General features: G+C 35.7%; 1 protein-coding gene across 1 annotated transcript; it reads left to right on the plus strand.

The window, feature by feature from the left end:
* The first annotated feature begins 3,322 nt into the window (after nucleotides 1–3,322).
* On the plus strand, nucleotides 3,323–15,149 carry LOC135157258 (plexin-B1-like). Its single transcript, XM_064112241.1, has 3 exons — nucleotides 3,323–3,418; nucleotides 5,346–6,436; nucleotides 13,737–15,149. The coding sequence occupies exons 2-3, from the start codon at nucleotides 5,393–5,395 to the stop codon at nucleotides 13,971–13,973; spliced, it is 1,281 nt and encodes a 426-aa protein (XP_063968311.1). The 5' UTR covers nucleotides 3,323–3,418; nucleotides 5,346–5,392; the 3' UTR covers nucleotides 13,974–15,149.
* Nucleotides 15,150–21,900: the final 6,751 nt, after the last annotated feature.

A 21,900-nucleotide genomic window follows, 5' to 3' on the forward strand; every position in this document is an offset into this window, starting at 1 on the left:
TTCTGGGAGGATTTACATCTGGAGTTTGCCCAGATAGCACATATGGGGCCCATGTGAAGCCCAGAGGTGTTTCTCTGGGATGTTTTCTGTTCAGAATTGCCTGAACAAGGGACCCATACGGGCCCCATATGGAAGGGGTCTGGGATGATATCTATATGAATCGACCATATGGATCCCATAGGGTAATCATGTGGGGCATATGTGCCCCAGTCAGCCCAGATAAAACCCATATGGGGCCCAGTTGTTTTGCTACCTGGATTATGCCCAAGTTTATAAACTAGATCCAGATACTTTCAAAGTTATGACGACATTTCAGAAAACTTGACATTGGTTAGAAATTTCGGTGTTTATTTACCAAGCATGGTCTAAGGTCATTGAAACTCAGGCAGGATATTCAGTCATACTTGATCACCCTTATATCCAAGTTTGACGAAATAGGACTATATACTTTAAAAATTATGATGACGTTTCATAATATCCATGTTGATGGCGCCACCACCGTCGGAAAGGGTGCCGACAGTCTCGCTCTGCTGTGCAGGTGAGAAAAAAAACACTAAATTTTGTTGTACATATACAATGCTCATTACCATGATTATTGATCGAATCAGAAAGCGGGTTTTTATCATAATCAATGATGGGAAAAGGAAAAGTTTAGCAAAAACTAAGATGCAGTTCACATCCTGATTCCTTAAAGTAAAAATTAAAAATATTATATGAGAGTCAAATTAAAAGCAATTAAAGATATATAAGAACGGTAACCAAAACTGCAAATTAAACTTTGGATATGACACTAAATGCTGACCACGAAATTCTTTTTTTTTTTTTCCCCAAATTTTCCAGAAATTTTTATGACATGCATATAAATGTGCAAACGAACGAGGTTTAAATACTGAACGGAGACCAAAGATGTCTTTCAAGTGTTTCAAGGTCTATATGTATATATATGTGAGGCTGAATGCATTGAAATATATTGCGAGCGAGCACATATAGCACTAGATGGTGCATTTGGTCGATGAAAATAGTGCGCACAGTAGTTTCAGAGTTGATGTACTAACAATTGCTCGCCTAAATCACGTAAATGTCTACACTGAATGGATTGATGCCTGAGAAAAAATGGCAACTGTTGGCTAATTTACAAACTCTTAGGTGTTGTATTTGGTGAATTATTACGCTTACTATTGGTAATCCAATGACCAGGAGTGTACATACAAAGCGTCCAGAGCACTTTCTTTGCCGATGTAAATAATCTTTTCTCCGAAAGTCTAAACCCAATTTCAATTCATACAATTAAAGGACAAGTCCACTCCAACAAAAACTTGATTTGAATAAAAAGAGAAAAATTCAACAAGCATAACACTGACAATTTCATCAAAATCGGATGTAAAATAAGAAAGTCATGACATTTTAAAGTTTCGCTTCATTTCACAAAACAGTTATATGCACATCTCGGTCGGTATGCAAATGAGGGAATGGATGACATCACTCACTCACTATTTCTTTCGTATTTTGTTATATGAAATATGAAATATTTTGATTTTCTCGTCATTGTCATGTGAAATGAAGTTTCATTCCTCCCTGAACACGTGGAATTCCATTATTTTAACATTTTGTGCTTCAGGTAAGGAGATCCTAATCATCAAATTCGAAAAAATTGAAATATTGTATAATTCAAACAATAAAAAACAAAAGAAATAGTGAGTGAGTGACATCATCGACTCTCTCATTTGGATGTAACTGGCTCGTTCATATAACTATTTTGTTAAAAATAAGCGAAATTTTGTAGTGCCATAACTTTCCTATTTTACATCCGATTTTAATGAAATTTTCAGCATTGTGCTTGTCTGATTTTTCTCTATTGATTCTAATCAACATTTTTCTGAGGTGGACTTGACCTTTAACAATATTTTTCTTCCCCGCTTTTGTTTGTAGCGATGTGTACGAAAAGTTGGCATATGTATAATTTTGTCTTGTTGGCATATGTATAATTTTGTGACCAGCTGCGTTCCTAGGATTTTGCAAAAGGGGGGCAAATTTTGTGGAGGATATTTCGTCCGCGAAAAAAATTTACAAGCAAAAAAAAAAGTCTTCAACCACAAATAAAGGACTTCGTACGAGAAAAAAAAATCCAAAAAAAAAGGACTTCAGGTTCAAAAGAGGGGGCACACGTCGGTTTTCATTGCATTTTTACATTATAAATTATTAATTTTGCTTCTCAAGGGGGGGGGGGGCACGTCCCCTCGATCAGTTGTGACTCGTCCCTTAGGTACGCTAGTGTTTGGGACTATTTTAAGGTTTCACGAGCGTGAAACATTTTCCATAGACTGTGTTAAAATAACACTTAAAAGCAAATCATTATAAATTGGGAACTAAATTAGTGGGTTGAATTCATTTCAATTAAATTCAATTTATTTTTCATTCTTCAACATAATACAAATAATTACAAGATAAATAAATTCAATTTAAATAAAAGCATGAACAAAATTCAACATTGAATAAATATAAATTAACAAAAAAATATAAATTAACATGCATGTCAAATTTTAATCAATATAATCAATATAAATGTTAACTAACAGTGGGCAGGATATGATTTATATCTGGCATTTCAATTCTGACCAGAAAGGGTACCTGCACCAACTCATTTTAAAAATAAATAGGCATTTATGACGTCGAAATCTGCGGGATCCCCTGACGGGTTCAAAATCATCACCTGAAACAGTATGACATCTCTTATTCTTCCACCAGTCAAATAGTTCCAAAAGTTCTTCAAGATTTGGGCTAAGGACGTTTAGTAGTTGCCCTTCCTATGATCAGTATTAGATGGCTATTATAAATCGTAATCCTACATTTTTTTTCAATCAGCTAGATCAATTTAAACCTCCAAAAATGGGAATGGGTTGGATGGAATGAACATCTTTTGCCTTCCTGTTGCATTAAGCCTCGTGACACTTTTGAGCGCCCTCAGTGAGGACAAGAAATATCATATTTGAATCCCATATGCATGTCGATAAAAACGTTGCACTTTATTGTTCAGACTGTTTATTTTGTGTTGCTTGAACAATGGTGCATTCCATTATCCTGGGGGATATCTTAGTTCATTAACCTGAAATGTGGATAATTCATATACCAAAAATGCATAGATGGGTGTCTTTTTTGTGAACTACTTAAAAGCAAATCAAAGATTTTGATAAAGATAGCCCATAGTTCACCAAAGGTACTTTTAGAAAGCTTCAAATTACCATTTGAATATTTGACATTATCCTTTTTTTAAGATATGGTACATTCTAAAAGCGGAAGGAGTGTAAAAATCAATCGAAGTTCCAATTCTCACCAGACATTTTATACAGCATCGCCGTCCGACTGATGAGTCTCTGCAAAGTAAGCGCAATGTTTTCTCCTGCCTAATTTAACTTGAAAAGTGAGTATCGAATATATTATCATAAATCAGTCTAATTTACTTCATTTCTGTGAAGGAGAAAATCAGGCAATTAATTTAAGTGTTAAGTTAAGCTGACGTTATCCCGTGACTATGAACTCTAAGCGTATTTGCTGACAAATGACATATGGCTACATAAATTATCAATGTACTATAGTGGGACCTCCTGTAAAAATGTGCATTTCAACCTTATTTGCAAGAGGATAAATGAATATTAAACCAGGCCTGATTAAACATATGAATATCTTGGCCGATAGATTTATGAGGTATTTTAGTCAGTGCCTAGTTGTCGATGTGTCAATGTTTCTGTTTCTAAATAAATGACTTGCATGCGTTTGAGCATGCATATAAATGAAAAAAGTATTACCTTTTGACCTTTTCCGTTTCCCCTAGTTAATAAGAGGAAGTTGATTAATAGTTGAAAATAAGTTTTGCTTTTGTTATTAAAAAAATAGCCTATGTTTTTTTCAACACATTCGTACATATCATTTCATACTATTTCATTTTCATTATACAATATTGACCTCAAATGGTCGAATAATCTTTCTTTTAGGCTAACCGTTGTTGTAAATTCATGCCAGAGTATATGCCTAAATGAAACTCTCTCTTATTGGTATACTTGCTTTACACTGTGATATACCTTTTCTTTTTGGTCATAAACTGTTGAATGAAACCATTTGCCCCCTTCTCTTTGCAATGATATCCGTAAGACAATTGAGTTGTACTACTTACAAAAAAACCAATGGGTGGAACCTATGTATACAAACCGTAGGAAAGATCACACATTTTTACCTTTAATGAACACATCATTATACTGTATGTACAATTATCATGATGTATATTACAAAATCAAGCCTATTTCAAAGAATGCATACTTACAATATATCGGTGATGTTGGAAAACGAATGAGCAGAAAGATTGTCATACATATTGTTAATTCATTCTAAAAAAAAATAAAAAAAAAATTATGAAGACATGAGACTACCAGATGTTCGTACTGCCCCCTACGACCCATTTGTCAATCATCCAACCAGGAAGTTCCATTTGAACATGTTCAAGAGATGCCGCAAAAGTTTGTTCAGTCAATGGGAAGGGTTCACTGTAAAAGAACTTGACTTTTCAAGAAAACAATTGCAAGACCAACAAAGACCTATAAACAATCATAGAGAGACTTTATAAAACAAAAATCAAAAGGGAATTAAACAATAATTAATGCAAAAATTGGGAAATCTAAATAAGGAAAATCAATTGACTTGTTAGCTATGGTGTAAATGTAATAGAGCGAGTGGGGTAATAATGTCAATTTGGAATTATGATAAATGAATGGCTCGCTTTTGATTGAAATATCTCAGGAAAAAAGGCTGACCTAAAAGCTATTACCATTTAGTTAGCCATGTATCAGCATTAAAAAGTAATCTGTATATGAGTCAATTCCATGCGAACATGTTTAATAAACTTGCTATAAGACCCCCGGGGGGGGGGGGGCACCTACATTAACGAGTGGATACCATGCGCGACCCAAAAAAACCCCGTAAAAGGATGTCTTTTTCAAGATAGGGCACGTTACGTACGTAACGTGATAAGGGTGTCAAAAACATAATGAAAAAAGGGTACCTATTTCGCCAGGAAAGCCACGTGTTTAAGGTCAAATTTGTATCGTTTTGTTTCCAATACTTGTTAAGGGTGGGGATTCAAACGCCAATACTTGTTAAGGGGTGCATTTTCAGAATATGGAAAATACGTGTTTAGGGTGCTTTTCGAGACCCCATGGTCGCGCATGGTATCCACTCGTCAATGGAAGTCCCCCCCCCCCCGGGGTATAAGACTGAGCTTTTCCGTATTTTGTGATATAGGTATTTATCATAAGAGCCATCTTAAATGTTATATTCTGACATCTTCATTTTTACAGCTTTGATCTGCAAATACAATTCAACTTCGTAGGAATCATCCAAGACAATGACTAACAGTGTATTGGGAGTAATTCTAATCCAGATTCTGATATCAGGTCAGATCGGATCAATCCAATCAGCTCCTCTCTCCTCCTACTTGGTATCTTCATTTACACCTCCTGATACTGACTTCAACCTACCATTCAACCACATCGCCATCAACAACATCACTGGAGACATCTATATAGGAGCACGAGAGAGGCTCTACCAACTCGACTCTAACCTGGCTCTAAAAGTGACGGTGGATAATGGAAATTGTGATACTTCTGATAAAGACAACAAACTACTTACTACCGTGGTTACACATCATATATATAAGCTGATCACATGTGGCTGCCAGAAAGGGAGTTCTCTCTGTCAGACAAGGAATCCGGTAAATATATCACTGGACCTGATAGAACTAGCTGATACCCCGTACATTGTGGCAATGGGAGACGTGTCTATGTCTACTGTTGGTGTTGTTGCTCTCGGTGCTGACTTTGAAGAAGATGAAATTACTAAACATGGTGAATCTTTGTATTTTTTCATTGCGAGAAGTGGTGGGGGAGCTGCTTCTGCATTCAGATTCATTTCAAAGTACAGTCTCGCAGACCTTCAATCACAACAACAAATACCAGCAAATATCCTTACTGACGATTCGACAAGCTCCAAACATATTATTTCTTACGAAGATTTTTTATTCGTTTTTATATCAAGAGACGAGGAAACTTATTTAGGACGTATTTGTCGTGATTCACCCGACCAAGACTTCGCATCGTACACGGAAATAAAGCTGGAGTGTGGGCATGCTGGGTCCCAAAATGTTATTCAGTCAGCTTACATTGGACCAGCAGGATCTGAGTTGGCTAAATCGATGAATATTAGTACAGAGGATGGTGTACTGTACGCAGTATTCTCATCTACTTCGTCTTATCTTTGTGCGTATAGGATGATCGATGTCGAGCAGACCTTCGAAGATGCCATCTTCGGCTGTATTCAGGGTACTGGCACTGGCATCGCAAATAGCTTCATTTCTGACGACATACACAGAGGTGGAAGCAAATGTGAAAAGGTAAGTCAGTGTGTTCCAATAGTCATGCATGATGATTCAAACATTATTAAAATGTATTGATAAGATCAAATACGTAATCGAATAAACAAAGTTTAGGCATACTAGCCCACTTTCAAAACGAAAATGAAGTTCTACCACCTGTATTGCTATGATCATGATGATGATACGTGAAACGATGGGAAAAACATGAACCAAGCATCTAAGCCCTTTTTGGTCACTGATATTAATCATTAGTGCCATTCCTCACCGTTCATTTCAAGCAAAATACAATTAGGATTCATAATACAATAACTTTAATAAAACTATCAATCTATCAGCAAAACTCATGTTGACTTTATAATAGATTTCAGATTGTTACTAGTGAAATTCGACTAGAAACGCAACTGCTAATTAAGAAATGTGAAAATACGGAAAATTTCCTAAAATTAATTTGACGAACTATTCATTCAATTAAAAAAACAATATACATGTAGTTTCATTCATGAGCAACGTGAGATGTCAAGGTTAAAGATGATGGTTTCATTGTCATACACGTGAAGGGATGTGTTATGTGTATTCAAGAGAAGATTCCTTCAATATTAATTGACCTTCGGTGATAAGAACAAAAATATGTGGGCAATTCCATAAAATATGTACGTCCGACCCCTACATGTATGTGGCACCTTCATGAAATGTTGATGTCTCTTATTTCTTGTTCTTTTGGCAGTCTTTTGTTCTCTAATTGACCATGACTTGGTCAGTTTAAGAAGCGAAGTACGACTTGAGAAAAATGGGGGTGGGACGTAAAAAAGGTTGATCATTTTAGGGAATTGCCCATGTGTAACAACAGCAGCGACAACACCAATAATAACATCAGTTTGATAATAGTGCTTAAACATCCAAACGGCTATACTACCATGAAATAATGTATCAATGTGTAATTTAAAGGGTATTTTAAAACAATATTTTATTTTCTTCCTCTTTCAAATCAATAAGTTTACAATCACAATTCAAATTAGCTAAGCTAAATGGAGGGCGCCCTCTATCAATAAGGGCGCTGTGTAGTAAAGTCCCAAACTTCATTAAAATTGTCTAATGATGGCAATAGTAAAAGGAATGAATTTCCGTAAATGAAGGTTGGGAATTTTCTAAAGAGGGCGCCCAAGTACTTCTAAGCTAGTATTATATTAAAATCTAAGTACAAACTCAAAGAGTTAAAGTGATCATTTCACTTTGTTCTGATTTAAAAAATTCTCATTTTGGTTCTTGAAAATGTGCTAAACATTAGGCTTATAGTGTAAAAAGGTGAATTATCGGATGGTCTAATACCACATGGTCTACTTATCAGTTTGTCCAACTTCACATAGTCTAAACTCATTTCGTCTACAACCAGTTCGTCTAATATCCAATTCGTCTACTTCCCACTTGGTGTAATATGCAATTCGTCTAATTTCCACATGGTCTAATAACCAGTTGGGCTAATTTCCACTTGGTCTAATATCCAATTCGTCTAATTCCCACTTGGTCTAATATCCAATTCGTCTAATGAGCAGTTGGGCTAAAATCATTTGGTCTAATTTCCAGTTGGTCTAACACCACTTGGTCTAACTTCCACTTCGGCTAATTTCCACTTGGTCTAATTATCATTTTGTCTAATTGCCACATGGTCTAATGACAGTTTGGTCTAATTTTCACTTGGTCTAATATCCAATTGGTCTAATGACCACTTGGGCTAATCGTCACTTAGTCTAATCGCCAATTGGTCTAATGACCACTTGGGCTAATCGTCACTTGGTCTAATTCTCATTTGGTCTAATTCACACTTGGTCTAATGTCCATTTATTCTAATATAGTATCATTCATTATTATTTATTTTATCTAGAATTAGCAAATATGGTACGTAATGGATAAATACCATGCATCAGTTAATACATATCGCCAGGATCCGGAAGGGTAGAGCCGGGATAGGGCTGGTGGGCGCACAGAACCTCACCGTGAATGACTATTAATGATGAGATAATCGCTCAACAAATGAATTATTCTAATCAAATAATTCTTATAATTAGGCCTGTATATCGATTATAAGATGATGATGACAATTAAATCATACTCATAATCATTACATCACCGCATGCACATTTACAGAACAATAAGTTGGGGACCTTGTAGCTTATAATGGTCGAATGGCGGGGTTTCATCAGAATAAAATAAGGAACGAAAATATAATGTAATTGATTGTGTGGATACGTATTTGGCAAATGCCTCTTTTAAATCATTGTGATACACCATTACGGACTACTTGAACTTGATGGCCTAGTTATGCAGTTTAGGGGATTCCAAAACTACAAAGCCATTAGATCATGTAATTTTGTTATGAATATTTTGATTAGTTATTTCAATAGTTAGTTTGGAGGCAAATAACAGACTAGTTAGATATAGTTTGATAACACTATACAAGTCTATCGGGTTAGCTGCAACAACATCACTGCGAATATCTTAGTTGCAGCCACATCATTCTGACGTGTAATAAAACAGTAAAGTCTACGCTTGCAGACTTTTATCAATTATCACCACAGTAGTCATTCATCTTTATCTTCTCATTCTGTTTTTTTTTTTGTTCTACTTCTTCGCCTCCTCCTTAAAATGGATTTCCCATCAAGGAAATCATGGAATTTTTTTTAACGTTTCTCCAGTCAGGGATTGCCTCAAATCCGGGGAAAATGCCTCAATTGAGGGCAAAATCAGAGAATTTTGATCGGCCCAAAGGTCGAAAGCATGATAGCCATTCAGACTCTGTTTTTTTGTATATTAAAACAGCATTCATTGAATGACATGTTATGGTGTTTTTTTTTCAGTGTAGCCTCTTTTACTGCAATACAAGTATAGGCTTACTGGTACATTATACATGCATAACTAAAACAATAATAATACATGTAATTCACTGCAAAAACATATGAGAAACTGGGAATGGGTTTAAATAATAATTCGGGAATTTTGTAACTTTATCAGAGCGAGAATCAGGGATTTTTGTTTTCTTGAAAAGTTGGGAACCATGATTAGGTTAAGCCAGCGTTAACTTTCTACAGTAGATCGTATAAATAAAGGTGAATAAATAAATATTGTATTTTTTCCCACCTCTATATTAGCGTTTTACAGAATTGCAAATTTGATTGTTTTTCACCAAAACCTTCAAAAATCCCCTGAAAAAGAAAGAAAATACCCAAAGTTTGTTTCATCCCCGTATTTCTTTCGTCCCCACAGGCTTTCGAAAATCCCCATATTTTCAAAATTCAGTTGGGGACGAAATATACATCACTCTAACTGTACTCCAATATCGAGTGGCACGCATGTGAAGATTCGAAGCCGGCGCGCGGAAAGTAACTTTAAAAATTTCACCAGAAAATTGAAAGCAAATTACTATGCAGACTTTACAAATTAGACCAAATGGCATGTAGACGAAATGAATGTTAGACTATCTGAAAAGTAGACCAAGTGGAAATTGGCCGAAATGGAAATTAGACCAACTGCTCATTAGACCAACTGAATAATGGACCAAGTGAGGATTAGACCAACTGCACATTAGACTAACTGCAATATAGACCAAATGAAAAATAGACCAAGTGAGGATTAGACCAACTAGTATTAGACCATCTGACTATTAGACGAACTGGTATTAGACCAAGTGACAATAAAATACATTAGACGAAATGGCAATTAGACCAAATGAAAATTAGACCAAGTGACGATTAGCCCAACTGGGCATTAGACCAAGTGGCTATTAGACCAAGTGGTCATTAGACCAATTGGCTATTAGACCAAGTGGTCATTAGACCAAGTGGCTATTAGACCAAGTGGTCATTAGACTAATTGGCTATTAGACCAAGTGGTCATTATACCAAAAGAGAATTGGACTAAGTGGGTTTAGCCCGAATGTTGTTAGCCCATCTGATGATTAGACCAAGTGATAATAGACGATCCGTCAGTAAACCGTTCAAACCGTGTAAAAATACCATCCCAAAGGTTTCAAAGTATTATATCTACAGGATCAATTTTAAAACCTTGGAGATGTAAACCAAAGTTTGAAAGTAATTGGGAGTTGGTTTCAATGACTATAACGTTAGAGCGAATCTGTGCAACACAACACATTAACTCCAGATGAACACAGCATGCATGACCTACATACAGTGTGTATAAGGTATACACTGAATGTACAATAGCGTGTGTATAGGAGATACACACAGCAGAAGGCAGTCAACCATTGCCAACGGACTTTTTGAATTGGAGAAAACTGGTCATAAGCTGGAACTGGTCTACTAGACGTTTCTCAAAATCAAGCTAATTAATTGCTACTTGTATCTAAATTAGAGTTTTTCATCCTATATTGTGGTCTGTTTCAGGGTTTTTGAGGACAAATACAGGCACTCATACACATGTTTCGTCTCAGTTTGAGAATTTTTTAAATCAGCTGCTCACAAAGTTAAACGATCCCTTTAAAGTAGAAACACAGGGGACTTGCTAATTACAAACTTACATTGTTTTGTGTATTTTTTCACCATTTTTGGAGGACTTTACAGCAGAGGGTGCCCTCCGTGTTACTGAGCTATGTGTCCATTGAATTTACACATTGATATATTATTTCACGGTAATGAAGGAAAATAAACTAAGTAAGTGGTGATAAAACTGAATGAAACTCTTTTTCATCTGTAGATACTGCGGGGTTTGTTTACATGGGGAAACCAAACATTCGCTTGGACATTTCCCAAAGTATATTTGCCTCAATATCTAAAAGAAAACTTTTTTTGGGGGGGGGGGCTGAAATAGGCAAATTCATACTTTACACTTTGATGATAAAGGAATACTGACAAATTAAATAGTTTTGAGCAGCTTTGAAAAAAAGTCATATAATTTTTTTTTATATATGTGCAAAATGTAGAAACACCTGAACCACGTTTTTCCATGAGGAGGAAATCTAGAGTATACTTATGAACCATAAGCTAATCAAGCTCCCTTAACCCCAACATTACAAATGCGTACTACCGTAACTTTTTTCATAACCTGTTCCGTGTATCTCAGGCTACGTCGACAAGACAAATATAAAATACACATCCGATATATTTGCGGGATAAGGGGGGGGGGGGACCGAGTTGAGCTGCAAAAGAGGGAAGCTGTGGCCGCCATCTATATTTTTTTGGAATAAGCATGTAAAAAAAAAAACAATAATCTCATTGTTATTTTTGCAAGTTACGCCTATTGCCGCCCAAACACAAACAAAACAAAACAAAACGCGGCCATGGTCTCCAATAGCTTGTAAAATATTACTGGTTTGATACAAAAAACGTAGAGGGCAGCAACACACGACAGGATAATTATTAGGAAGGTCCACTCTATAAGCATGCCAACGAATAACCATGAACCGACACGAAACACCAAGGGAGTAAAAGCAAATTAGAGGTACTAGATAATCAGAGGCAGCAGAACGTCAGGCTCATGCAGTGAAAGTGGAGGGGCACCTATTGTTTGGCAGACGGAAGGTGCCCCTTCACTTTCTTTGTCCAAGCCTGATGTTCCACCGCTTCTGGGTGAAATAATAGATTATGACTATACGACATTCAAATAATACAGATACACAAACATATAAACAATGAAATAATAATGTACCACATTTAGAAAATAAAACCATTACTGAATTATTTTCTTAAAGGTCAAGTCCACCTCAGAAAAATGTTGATTTGAATCAATAGAAAAAAATCAGACAAGCACAATGCTGAAAATTTCATCAAAATCGGATGTAAAATAAGAAAGTTATGACATTTCAAAGTTTCGCTTATTTTTAACAAAATAGTTATATGAACGAGCCAGTTACATCCAAATGAGAGAGTCGATGATGTCACTCACTCACTATTTCTTTTGTTTTTTATTGTTTGAATTATACAATATTTTTTAATTTTTATGAATTTGATGATTAGGACCTCCTTGCCTGAAGCACAACATGTTATAATAATGGAATTCCACGTGTTCAGGGAGGAATGGAACTTCATTTCACATGACAATGACGAGAAAATCAAAATATTTCATATTTCATATAATAAAATACAAAAGAAATAGTGAGTGAGTGATGTCATCAGTTCCCTCATTTGCATACCGACCGAGATGTGCATATAACTGTTTTGTGAAATGAAGCGAAACTTTAAAATGTCATAGCTTTCTTATTTTACATCCGATTTTAATGAAATTTTCAGTGTTATGCTTGTTGAATTTTTCTCTTTTTATTCAAATCAAGTTTTTGTTGGGGTGGACTTGTCCTTTAAGTCTTCAAAATCTTTAGTACACAGGAATAAATTATGTCAGTAAATTAACAGATATGCTAAAGTTCACAAGTCAAGACCTGTCAGAATATACATGACTGGATACTAGACCAGATTTCACCCCAATTTAGCCAAGTTCATTTCTTTGATCTACAAAATCCTCTCAGAGAATTTTTAAAGAAAGTAAAGTGTAGATTTGATTTTGTTTCATTTCAAATCGTTGCTTGAACGGTTGTTGCACAAATATCATGCTTAGAAATTCAGATCTGTATTTTCCCTAAACTATTACTTCGTGATGATAACGATTATATGCGTGCCAACTATGATACGTGAGGTTAGTGCATTCTCAGAGAGGTGGAATTTATTCACTTCCATGTATATTCTTCACCTAAATTTTGCTGAACCACCTTAATGCGCCTACATAGCCCAACGCCATGGTTAGACCGCGGCCGGCGAAATCATTTTTCCCAACCATTTCCGGACGCCAATATGAATATTCATGACTTGCTTCTTCGGAATAAGAGAGTACGCATGCGCGTGGACTACGAAATCAATTGTGGCCACGAACGATCGGATGCATGCCACGAATGAATCAGCACACTCAAATGACAGGTTCCTTACACCATCTACATAGGCCTCAGGCTTAGATCTATATCTAGACTCTTAAACACTTTTCAAATTATCATTAATGACAATACAAGATGCTAGGCTAGACCTAAGCCTAGGCTAGAGCATTAGCTTTATCTCAAGTCTGATTAGCTTTTTTATTACTTTTAAGAAATCAGATATAAACACATAAACATTATTTAACATTATTTCTTGGCGTTATCATTATCCATAAAATTTGTGAAACTGAACAAACGAAAAAAAAAACACTATACGATCTACAAAAAAAAATGTATCTGAAAGAGAAGTGGTCACAAAACCTCTGTTCCACAAAACCACAAAAAAAACCCACAAAACCAACGTTCGTTGGTTTAATGATACAAGTAATTATTTTCATTTTCAACCGACAGTATGCTAACGGTGAACTGCCACAGCATCCATTCCGATGTACAGGTAGAATTCCAGAAGAGGACTCCCGAAACGGCTACTTATTGTATAAGTATGTCAGTGCAACGAATCCTCTTTCTGCCTCGCCTATTTCCACCATCCCTGATGTGATATCAACCTCCATTGTGACAACCGTAGAAAGACACCATACTGTAGCATTTGTAGGAGATACGCAAGGATATTTTTATAAGGTAGAGTAACCCAAGGGGTGCCAGTCAAAAATGTTGCTGTACACACGCGTGTACATGCACATGTGTTCAGCAATATATTTGACTCAAGTCAGGACACTTAAAGTCACCTGACCTAAAGTCATGTTCGTTAACTTAGAATGTTTTCGACATCGGAGAGTACTATACAGTGCGACCCAGAAAAAAAAACGAAACCGAGATTAAGGAATGATTTATCATAACTTTATCACTAATACAATAGAAAATGACCTACCAATGCAAAGCTTAGAATCTCCTCTTTCATCTGAATTACTTAGATTATTCCTGATTCGCGCATGAGCGAACAAAAACAATTTGAAGAAAGGATACCAAAAACTCATTTGGCGGTGGTATCTGAATTTCAAAGAGAAAATCACATTTCTGAAAAGTCCAATATCTGCTATTTTATTTGATACCTTAATCACAAAAATTGGTCAAGAGGTAAGAAAGTTCTGTTCCCTCGAAAAAATGCTTGTATTTACATAATTTCATTTAAGGCGGTTTTCCACTAGGGTGCGGATAAGACCAGGAAGGGTTGCGGAAGCAACTTTTGTCATTTCGGCATGCTGTCCGCAACCAAATTCCGTAAAAGATTATGCAAATTATCTTGTCCTAGGACACGACCAGGACTGTCTGCGTATTGGCGTAGGACATTCCTGGGACTGTCCTGGGACAAGATTATCTCAATAAATTTGTCGGCGTTCGGCGCGGACAGCATGCAGATCGTATTAAGACAGAACCGGAGACATTTAGGACAACGTCACGAGTGGTAAATTCAAGAACGAGGACAATCAGAATAATTTTCAGACAACTTGCGAATGCTCCAAAAAAATTATCGTTCATATATTTTTTTATGAATTTAGGGTTGTTATTTGGGGTTTGGGGTGCGATTTTTTAAAAAGAAACATTGATTGTGTTATTAAATCAGATTTAGGAGCAGGCGAGAATGAAGTAAATCGACTTGAAAGTACGCTATTTTTAAACATTTCCGACTACAAAGACTATATAAGATTTTCTTTTATTTCAAATCAAATTGCATACATTGGTGGAAATCCCAGGGGTACGCGTCCCCTCCCTTTTTGGAAAGGGGAGGGCATTTGATATCAAATGCCCCCCCCCCCCACACACACACTTTTTGTAACGAGCAAACAAGAAAATATGGAAAGAGAGAAAAAATAGAAGAGAAAAGAGAAGAGAAAATGAAGAGGGAAAATAAAAGGAGAAAGACGAGTCAATAAAATAAGATGAGGGGGGGGGGGGTTCATGTCACTATTTTAATTTTTCGCTCGCTTTGTGCTCGCATTGCCTAATCTAAGAGATACATAACTTGCTCAATAGACTTATATTGAGATTAAAATATCAAGTTTTGAAGTAAATATACGAAATATTTCTCGGACACTGAGTTTTTTTGTTTGATTTAGAAATAGATTTTATAGTTTTCTGTAAAATGACTATATTTTATGGTCTAAATATGAACATTTTTCGCTCGCGCTGCGCACTAGCATTATTTGATTTGTTAAGTAACTATTCTCTTCATGTATTCCATATTTCTTTGAAAAATATCCCTTTTTAGGCTGGTCTGATTCTGAATATTATTAGCTAAAGCTGCGCACTTGCATTTTGATTGGGGAGTTATGTATACCTATATCAATTGTAACAAATTATTTTAAATTCCTCTTTCATGACAGTTTATCAAATTTTTTGGCTCGCAATTTGCGGTCGCATTATTTTTAAAGTATTTTTTAAGTATATTAACCCATACATCCTATTCATGATTACAAAATGTCCAGTTTTCAGACCTTGATATCAATTTCGCGCCCTCATTGGGCTTATTAGATTAATAAGTAAGATAATAATATTTTCATTATTTCCTAATAATCATTGTCCGTTTTTTTTTTCAGAACGGAATATCGACAAGTTTCATCTCTCGACAAAAAACAAAAATGTCCTTAAAATGTCCCGGTCGCAACTCAAAATATATGTATTGATAAAAATATCAACTTGCGCTTCGCACTCGCATCATTTATTAAGCACGATCCATATCCAATTCGTAATTGCGCTTGAATTATTATTTTTTTTAGATCGGAAAATCAAATATCTTTAGCTCGCGCATCGCGCTCTTATTATTGATATTATAATGTCCAGATTCTAGGTTTGAATCTAAACACACGCACGCATGTTTATTTAGATACGAATCATTTTCAGTTTCAGATCACATTATCAAATTATTAATGTAGGAATGTTATCCATTTATTCACTTATCCATCCTTTTCCTGATTTACAAAACGTGAGATGTCAAATTTCGTTTCGGCTCGCGCTTCGCGCTCACATCAAGTGTATAGTCATATACCCCTATCCTGATCGTGATTTTAAAAGGTGCTTAGAATGCCCTGTATTTAGGTGGGAATGTAAAAAATATTCAGCTCGCGCTTCGCGCTCACATTATTTGATTGTTGAAATATGTAGGCTAAAACAATTGTGTTTGTCGGTGTAATAGTATTCACTTTTTGAAAGCAGATTTTGTGCATTTTTATACATGACAATAAATCATCTCGGATCTAAGGTAACTTTAAAAAGACTTCATACTTTCATAGCAAAGTCGAGGCTCCCTTTATAGCATTACTTTCGAATAGTTTTTCCACAAATTAATACATATATTACAAAAGAGGAAGAAAACGGGAAGTTAGGATGTAAATTGCATTCGACAGGCACATGCAGACCAAGGGGCGAGGTGGTCTTGTTTCCCCCTTTAAAAAGTACAAACAGAAGAAATATAAGTTAAATGGAAAGGGAAACTTAAACATTTATATGGTGGAAAAGAAAAACAAAGGGGGATGCCGTGCTAATACGGCCCTCCTCTCCCTGCTGCTGGCTTACCCCTCCCAGTATTAAAGAGATATACAAACAGCACAGAAAATGGGAACAAACGATGAATATGGAGATGAATGAAATGAGGTGAAATAGAATCAAGTAGGAAAAAATCGCGATAATGAACAGAAAATAATTGGCCGAGATTATGAATGTGTAAGATTAGAAATATCAGTTTTAATTTTTGGACGAAATTGTGAATCCAGTGTCTAATCGCCTTTGCCTCCTCTTGTAACAATTAAAATATAGACTAAAAAAGAAAATGTAAATGGGCAATTCCAGGAGGCCGAATGCGATCGCTACGCCCTATTGGCTGCGTAAAAAAGGAAAAATAGAATAACCAAAGAAGAGTGGAAAAGAGGAAGAAGAGTGAAGAAATTGACAGACGGGGAGAATATCAGTGTTTCAGCTAGGTCAATTTGTAAAAATTAATGCTTCATTTCGCTTTTCATGCTTTTAATAGTTTAGTTAAGAAGATTGTGCACGCTATTCATTTTTACGAGAAATACTTAGGTCTTTTCGTCTTTTCTTTTTCGTCCTTGATGTTTGAAAGTAGTTCGCGCTTCGAGCTCATATTTTATGTTTATGAGAAACATGTTCTGTGCACGACTTTTTTCAGGAAGGCCTTTTTTAAGAGTCGTGGTGTAGTGGTTCTGACTCCCACCTTGTAAACGGAGAGTCGTGTGTTCGATTCCCACCGCAGTCTATATACTAGGAGTTGCTTTTTACATTTCACAAAATCTCAAATTTAAGATTCGATCTGATGTTAAATTATTGCATGCAGAGTCATTGTTTATAGAGATTGAAAATTCTAATTCCAAAAATATCATCATAGGATTCATTTATAGACCCCCTGATACAAATATCGATCGTTTTCACGATAAACTAGAATATTTTCTTCATGAAATAGGGAATGAAAACAAACATTTTTTTTCCTCGGTGATTTTAATATTAACTTCTTGCCCTCATCTGACATTAATAATTTATCCAATTTCATGAAATTGATATATTCGTTTGGCTTTATTTCTATCATTAATAAATCCACAAGGATTAACTTGAATTCATCAACTCAGATTGACAACATTTTTTCGAATGTTCATAATAACAAAGCCACAGGAGGGATTTTATGTTCTGAAGCTTCGGACCACCTGCCTATTTTCTTAACTTGTGAATGTAAACTTTCTTTCCCCAAATCAAACAAAGAATATATTTATCGTAAAGAATCTAAACAAAATATAGAATTACTGAAGCAAGACCTAGTTTTGGAAGAATGGGATGATGTTTATAATGAAGTAAATCCCAATATTGCATACAATAACTTCAATAATACATTAAAACATTATTATGAAAAAAATATCCCTATAGGTAAAGTAAAAAACCAACGTAACAAACCCAAAAATCCTTGGATAACAAAAGGTTTACTGAAGTCCATACAGACACGTAATCGCCTATATAAATATCACTTACGCAATCCAACTGATGATTCTTTAAAATAATATAAAATATATCGTAATAAACTAACAAAACTAATTCGAATATCCCGAAAATTGCACTTTGCTAATAAAATTAACGATGCCAATGGAAATACAAATACAACTTGGAAAATTATCAAAGAAGTGTTGGGTACAAAAACACATCCCCCACCTAATGATAAAATCACTCTCAATGGATCTGAAATACTTGATCCCACTAATTATGCAAACTCATTTAATTCTTTCTTTACCAATATTGGGCCCGAGCTTGCAAACAAAATCAATAGTCCCAACGCACATTTTACAGATTACCTCTCAGATCCAAATCAAGAATCTCTTTTTTTAGCCCCAACAAACCCCTCCGAAATAATCACTGTTGTTCGTTCCCTTCATAATTCTAGATCTTCTGGTTGCGATGGCATTAACATGTCTCTTCCTAAGCAAATAATTCACCCTCTTGCCAGCCCTTTGACTCACATATTTAATAACTCCCTATCTCAAGGTGTTTTCCAGACTTATTCAAAATAGCAAAAGTAAATCCGATTTTTAAAAAAGACAACCCTCACGAAATAAGTAATTACCGTCCCATTTCCTTACTTCCAACAATATCTAAAATTCTAGAAAAAATAGTTTACACAAGACTTTATAAATTCATAAACAAATATAACATTCTAAATTGTAATCAATATGGTTTTAGAAAAAAATATTCAACAGACTTAGCATTACTTCATATTTATGACAAAATAACAAATGCCATAGCGAACAAAAAAACACGTAATTGGCATTTTTGCGATCTTAGTAAAGCGTTTGACACCCTCAACCATGAAATTTTACTATCCAAACTCAACCATTATGGAATACGAGGTCAATGTCTCTCATTTTTAAAGACTACTTAAATAATCGAAGGCAATATGTCAATTTTAACAGTTGCAACTCTGATTCTCTTTTAGTTCGATGTGGTGTCCCTCAAGGTTCCATTTTAGGCCCACTTTTATTTTTACTCTACATTAACGACATTATTACAACCTCCTCTATTTTATCCTTCGTTTTATTTGCCGACGACACAAATATATTTTATTCTCATAGAGACCTTAATTCATTAAACAATATCGTAAATCGTGAAATTCATAAAGTATCAAACTGGTTCAAAGCCAATAAACTATCCCTTAATACAAAAAAGACACATTTTATGTATTTCAGACACCATTCCCATAACATTAACACACCGATTGACATTAACATTGACGGCACCCCCCTAGAACAGAAAAAAAATCTAAATTTTTAGGTGTAATTATGGACGAATCTTTGACTTGGAATCAACACATTCACCATGTTACGATGTCCGTTTCTAAAAGTATTGGGATAATTTCCAAGTTAAAATTCACTCTTCCTGACAAAACTTTATTCATGTTATACAATTCATTGGTCCTCCCTTATATAACATATTGTAATATCGTCTGGGCAAATTGTGGTTCTTTCAAACTAAACTCTGTCTTTAAACTACAAAAAAAGAGCAATCCGTATGTGCACAGGGTCACATTGCTTGGCTCATTCTGACCCATTGTTTCATAAACTTAAAACCTTAAAAATCTTTGATATCAATACGATCCAAGTAGCCATCTTTATGTTCAAATATTTTAATAATCAACTTCCTCCATCCTTTAATGATATGTTTAGGTTTAACAGGTCTGTTCATTCCTACCCAACCCACACATCAGGAAACCTTCATCTCACCAACCCTAAATTATTAATAACTCATAAATAAATTCGACATTATGGTCCTGATATTTGGAACAATTTTCCAAACAACGTTAAGTCATGTTCAACAATATACTCACTTAAAGCCACTATTAAAAGAAAAATCATCGAATCATATGCATCCCCCTCTTCAAGTTAATTATTCAACTGCCCTTTACTTCACCCGCACCTGCACCTGCATTGCACCCACTTGATCAATGAAGAAATACATTTATGTACCATTTTACGAGGCCGCCATCATTTTCAAGCTTAACCGCTCACGATGGCGGTCTTCTGCATTCGTTTTAACTGTAATTTTCTTTTCATTGAATATTGCTTATTGTTAATATTTATTTTTCATTGCTTTACTATGACTATTGCTTAATTGTTTTGTAAAACTTTATTGTACCACCCAGATGTTATGTTGCATATTTGTAGCCTGAGTGCAGAAATAAAATTGAATCAATCAATCAATCAATCAATATACCGTCCTTTGGCAAGACGTATTGCACACCTTGCCACTCTCGACCCAGGTGCTAAATGGGTAGCAGGTTGGATGCGAAAGTTATTGTATGCTTGAATTTGCCAGCGCCATTTCGAGGCTGCGATGAATGCAAGGAATGCTTCCTAGGGTGTGGAAATTGTGCACTTTTCATGCGGGATTGAAATGAATCCTGGGGTAATAATTGATTGGAGTAATAATATGCTGTAAATCGTTTTGAGCCGTTCTGAGAAAAGCGATAATTATAAACTTGCTATCATTTATTATTATTATTTCTTATTAATAACATCTCATTCACGATCAAACTAAGTGCTTAAAATGCAATAGGAATATAAACTTGAATTTCAGTTTGAAATCTATACCTGTATTATTAATTTTTCTTTGATATTTGTCCTATTCGTAAAGTCAAGCGCTGCTTATACGGTCCTTTTTTCAGTCGAGTACATTAAAATACTCTAGTTCATAATCAAACATTGCATGAAACGTCTGTTTATGTTCAGTACAGAACGAAATAATCTGCTCGCATCATTGCCAGCTTAACTATTGCAAGAAATATTTGAAAAGTCCACTTTTCGGATAGAAAATGCTTGAAATATTCTTCCTTCAAGTCTGTAACCCCCTAGTCTACAACTGTAGACCCACATCTGCAGTGTGTGTATCACAGCTGATTCAAGGAGTCTGCATAGCAGACTAGGTCTACTGGAGCTGCAGATGTGGAATGGCTCGCTTCGCTCGCCCTTTCAGGCTGGTTTGCTTCGCAAACCAGCTGTAGATCCCACTTCACGAGCCATTCAGAGTCTGCATAGCAGACTAGTAACCCCCCCAAAAAAAAAGAAGAAGAAAGAATCAGCTCGTGCTTCGCGCTCGCGTAATATGTTTAAAACACCGCTTGAAATCTTAATTCCTCGGGTTTGTTTAGTGATAATTATACTAATTAGGCCCCTTGACCCCATACTTCGTTACTTGTTATATCCCGTTGCCCCATCTAGCGCACTGACCACAAATAGTTTTTGCTACTTGTGTACTCGTTCCATACATATTAGCATTGGATCCACACATTCCTGAATCACTCCTCTTGCCTTCCTATTCCAGTCCGAGCCTTCCTGAAACAGTCCGATTGCCTTCTTATTCCTGTCCGCACGTTCCTGAAACTGTCCGCTTGCCTTCTTATTCCAATCCGCAAGTTCCTGAAACATTCCGCATGGCTTCTTCTTTGCTACCTGAAACTGACCTGATCGCGGATGGTTTCAGGAAGACGCGGAAGGGTTTAGGAAGGGCGGGACATCATCAGGACATCGTTAGGACAAGGTCCCGAAGGTGTCAAGAATTCAATATCCGCGTC

Source organism: Lytechinus pictus, chromosome 17 (assembly GCF_037042905.1).
Source record: "Lytechinus pictus isolate F3 Inbred chromosome 17, Lp3.0, whole genome shotgun sequence".
Taxonomy (NCBI): domain Eukaryota; kingdom Metazoa; phylum Echinodermata; class Echinoidea; order Temnopleuroida; family Toxopneustidae; genus Lytechinus; species Lytechinus pictus.

Coding starts and splice junctions, on each gene's coding strand:
- LOC135157258 (XM_064112241.1), top strand. CDS start 5,393: ATGACTAACAGTGTATTGGGAGTAATTCTAATCCAGATTCTGATATCA. Junction 6,437..13,736: donor GTGGAAGCAAATGTGAAAAG/GTAAGTCAGTGT, acceptor TTCAACCGACAG/TATGCTAACGGTGAACTGCC.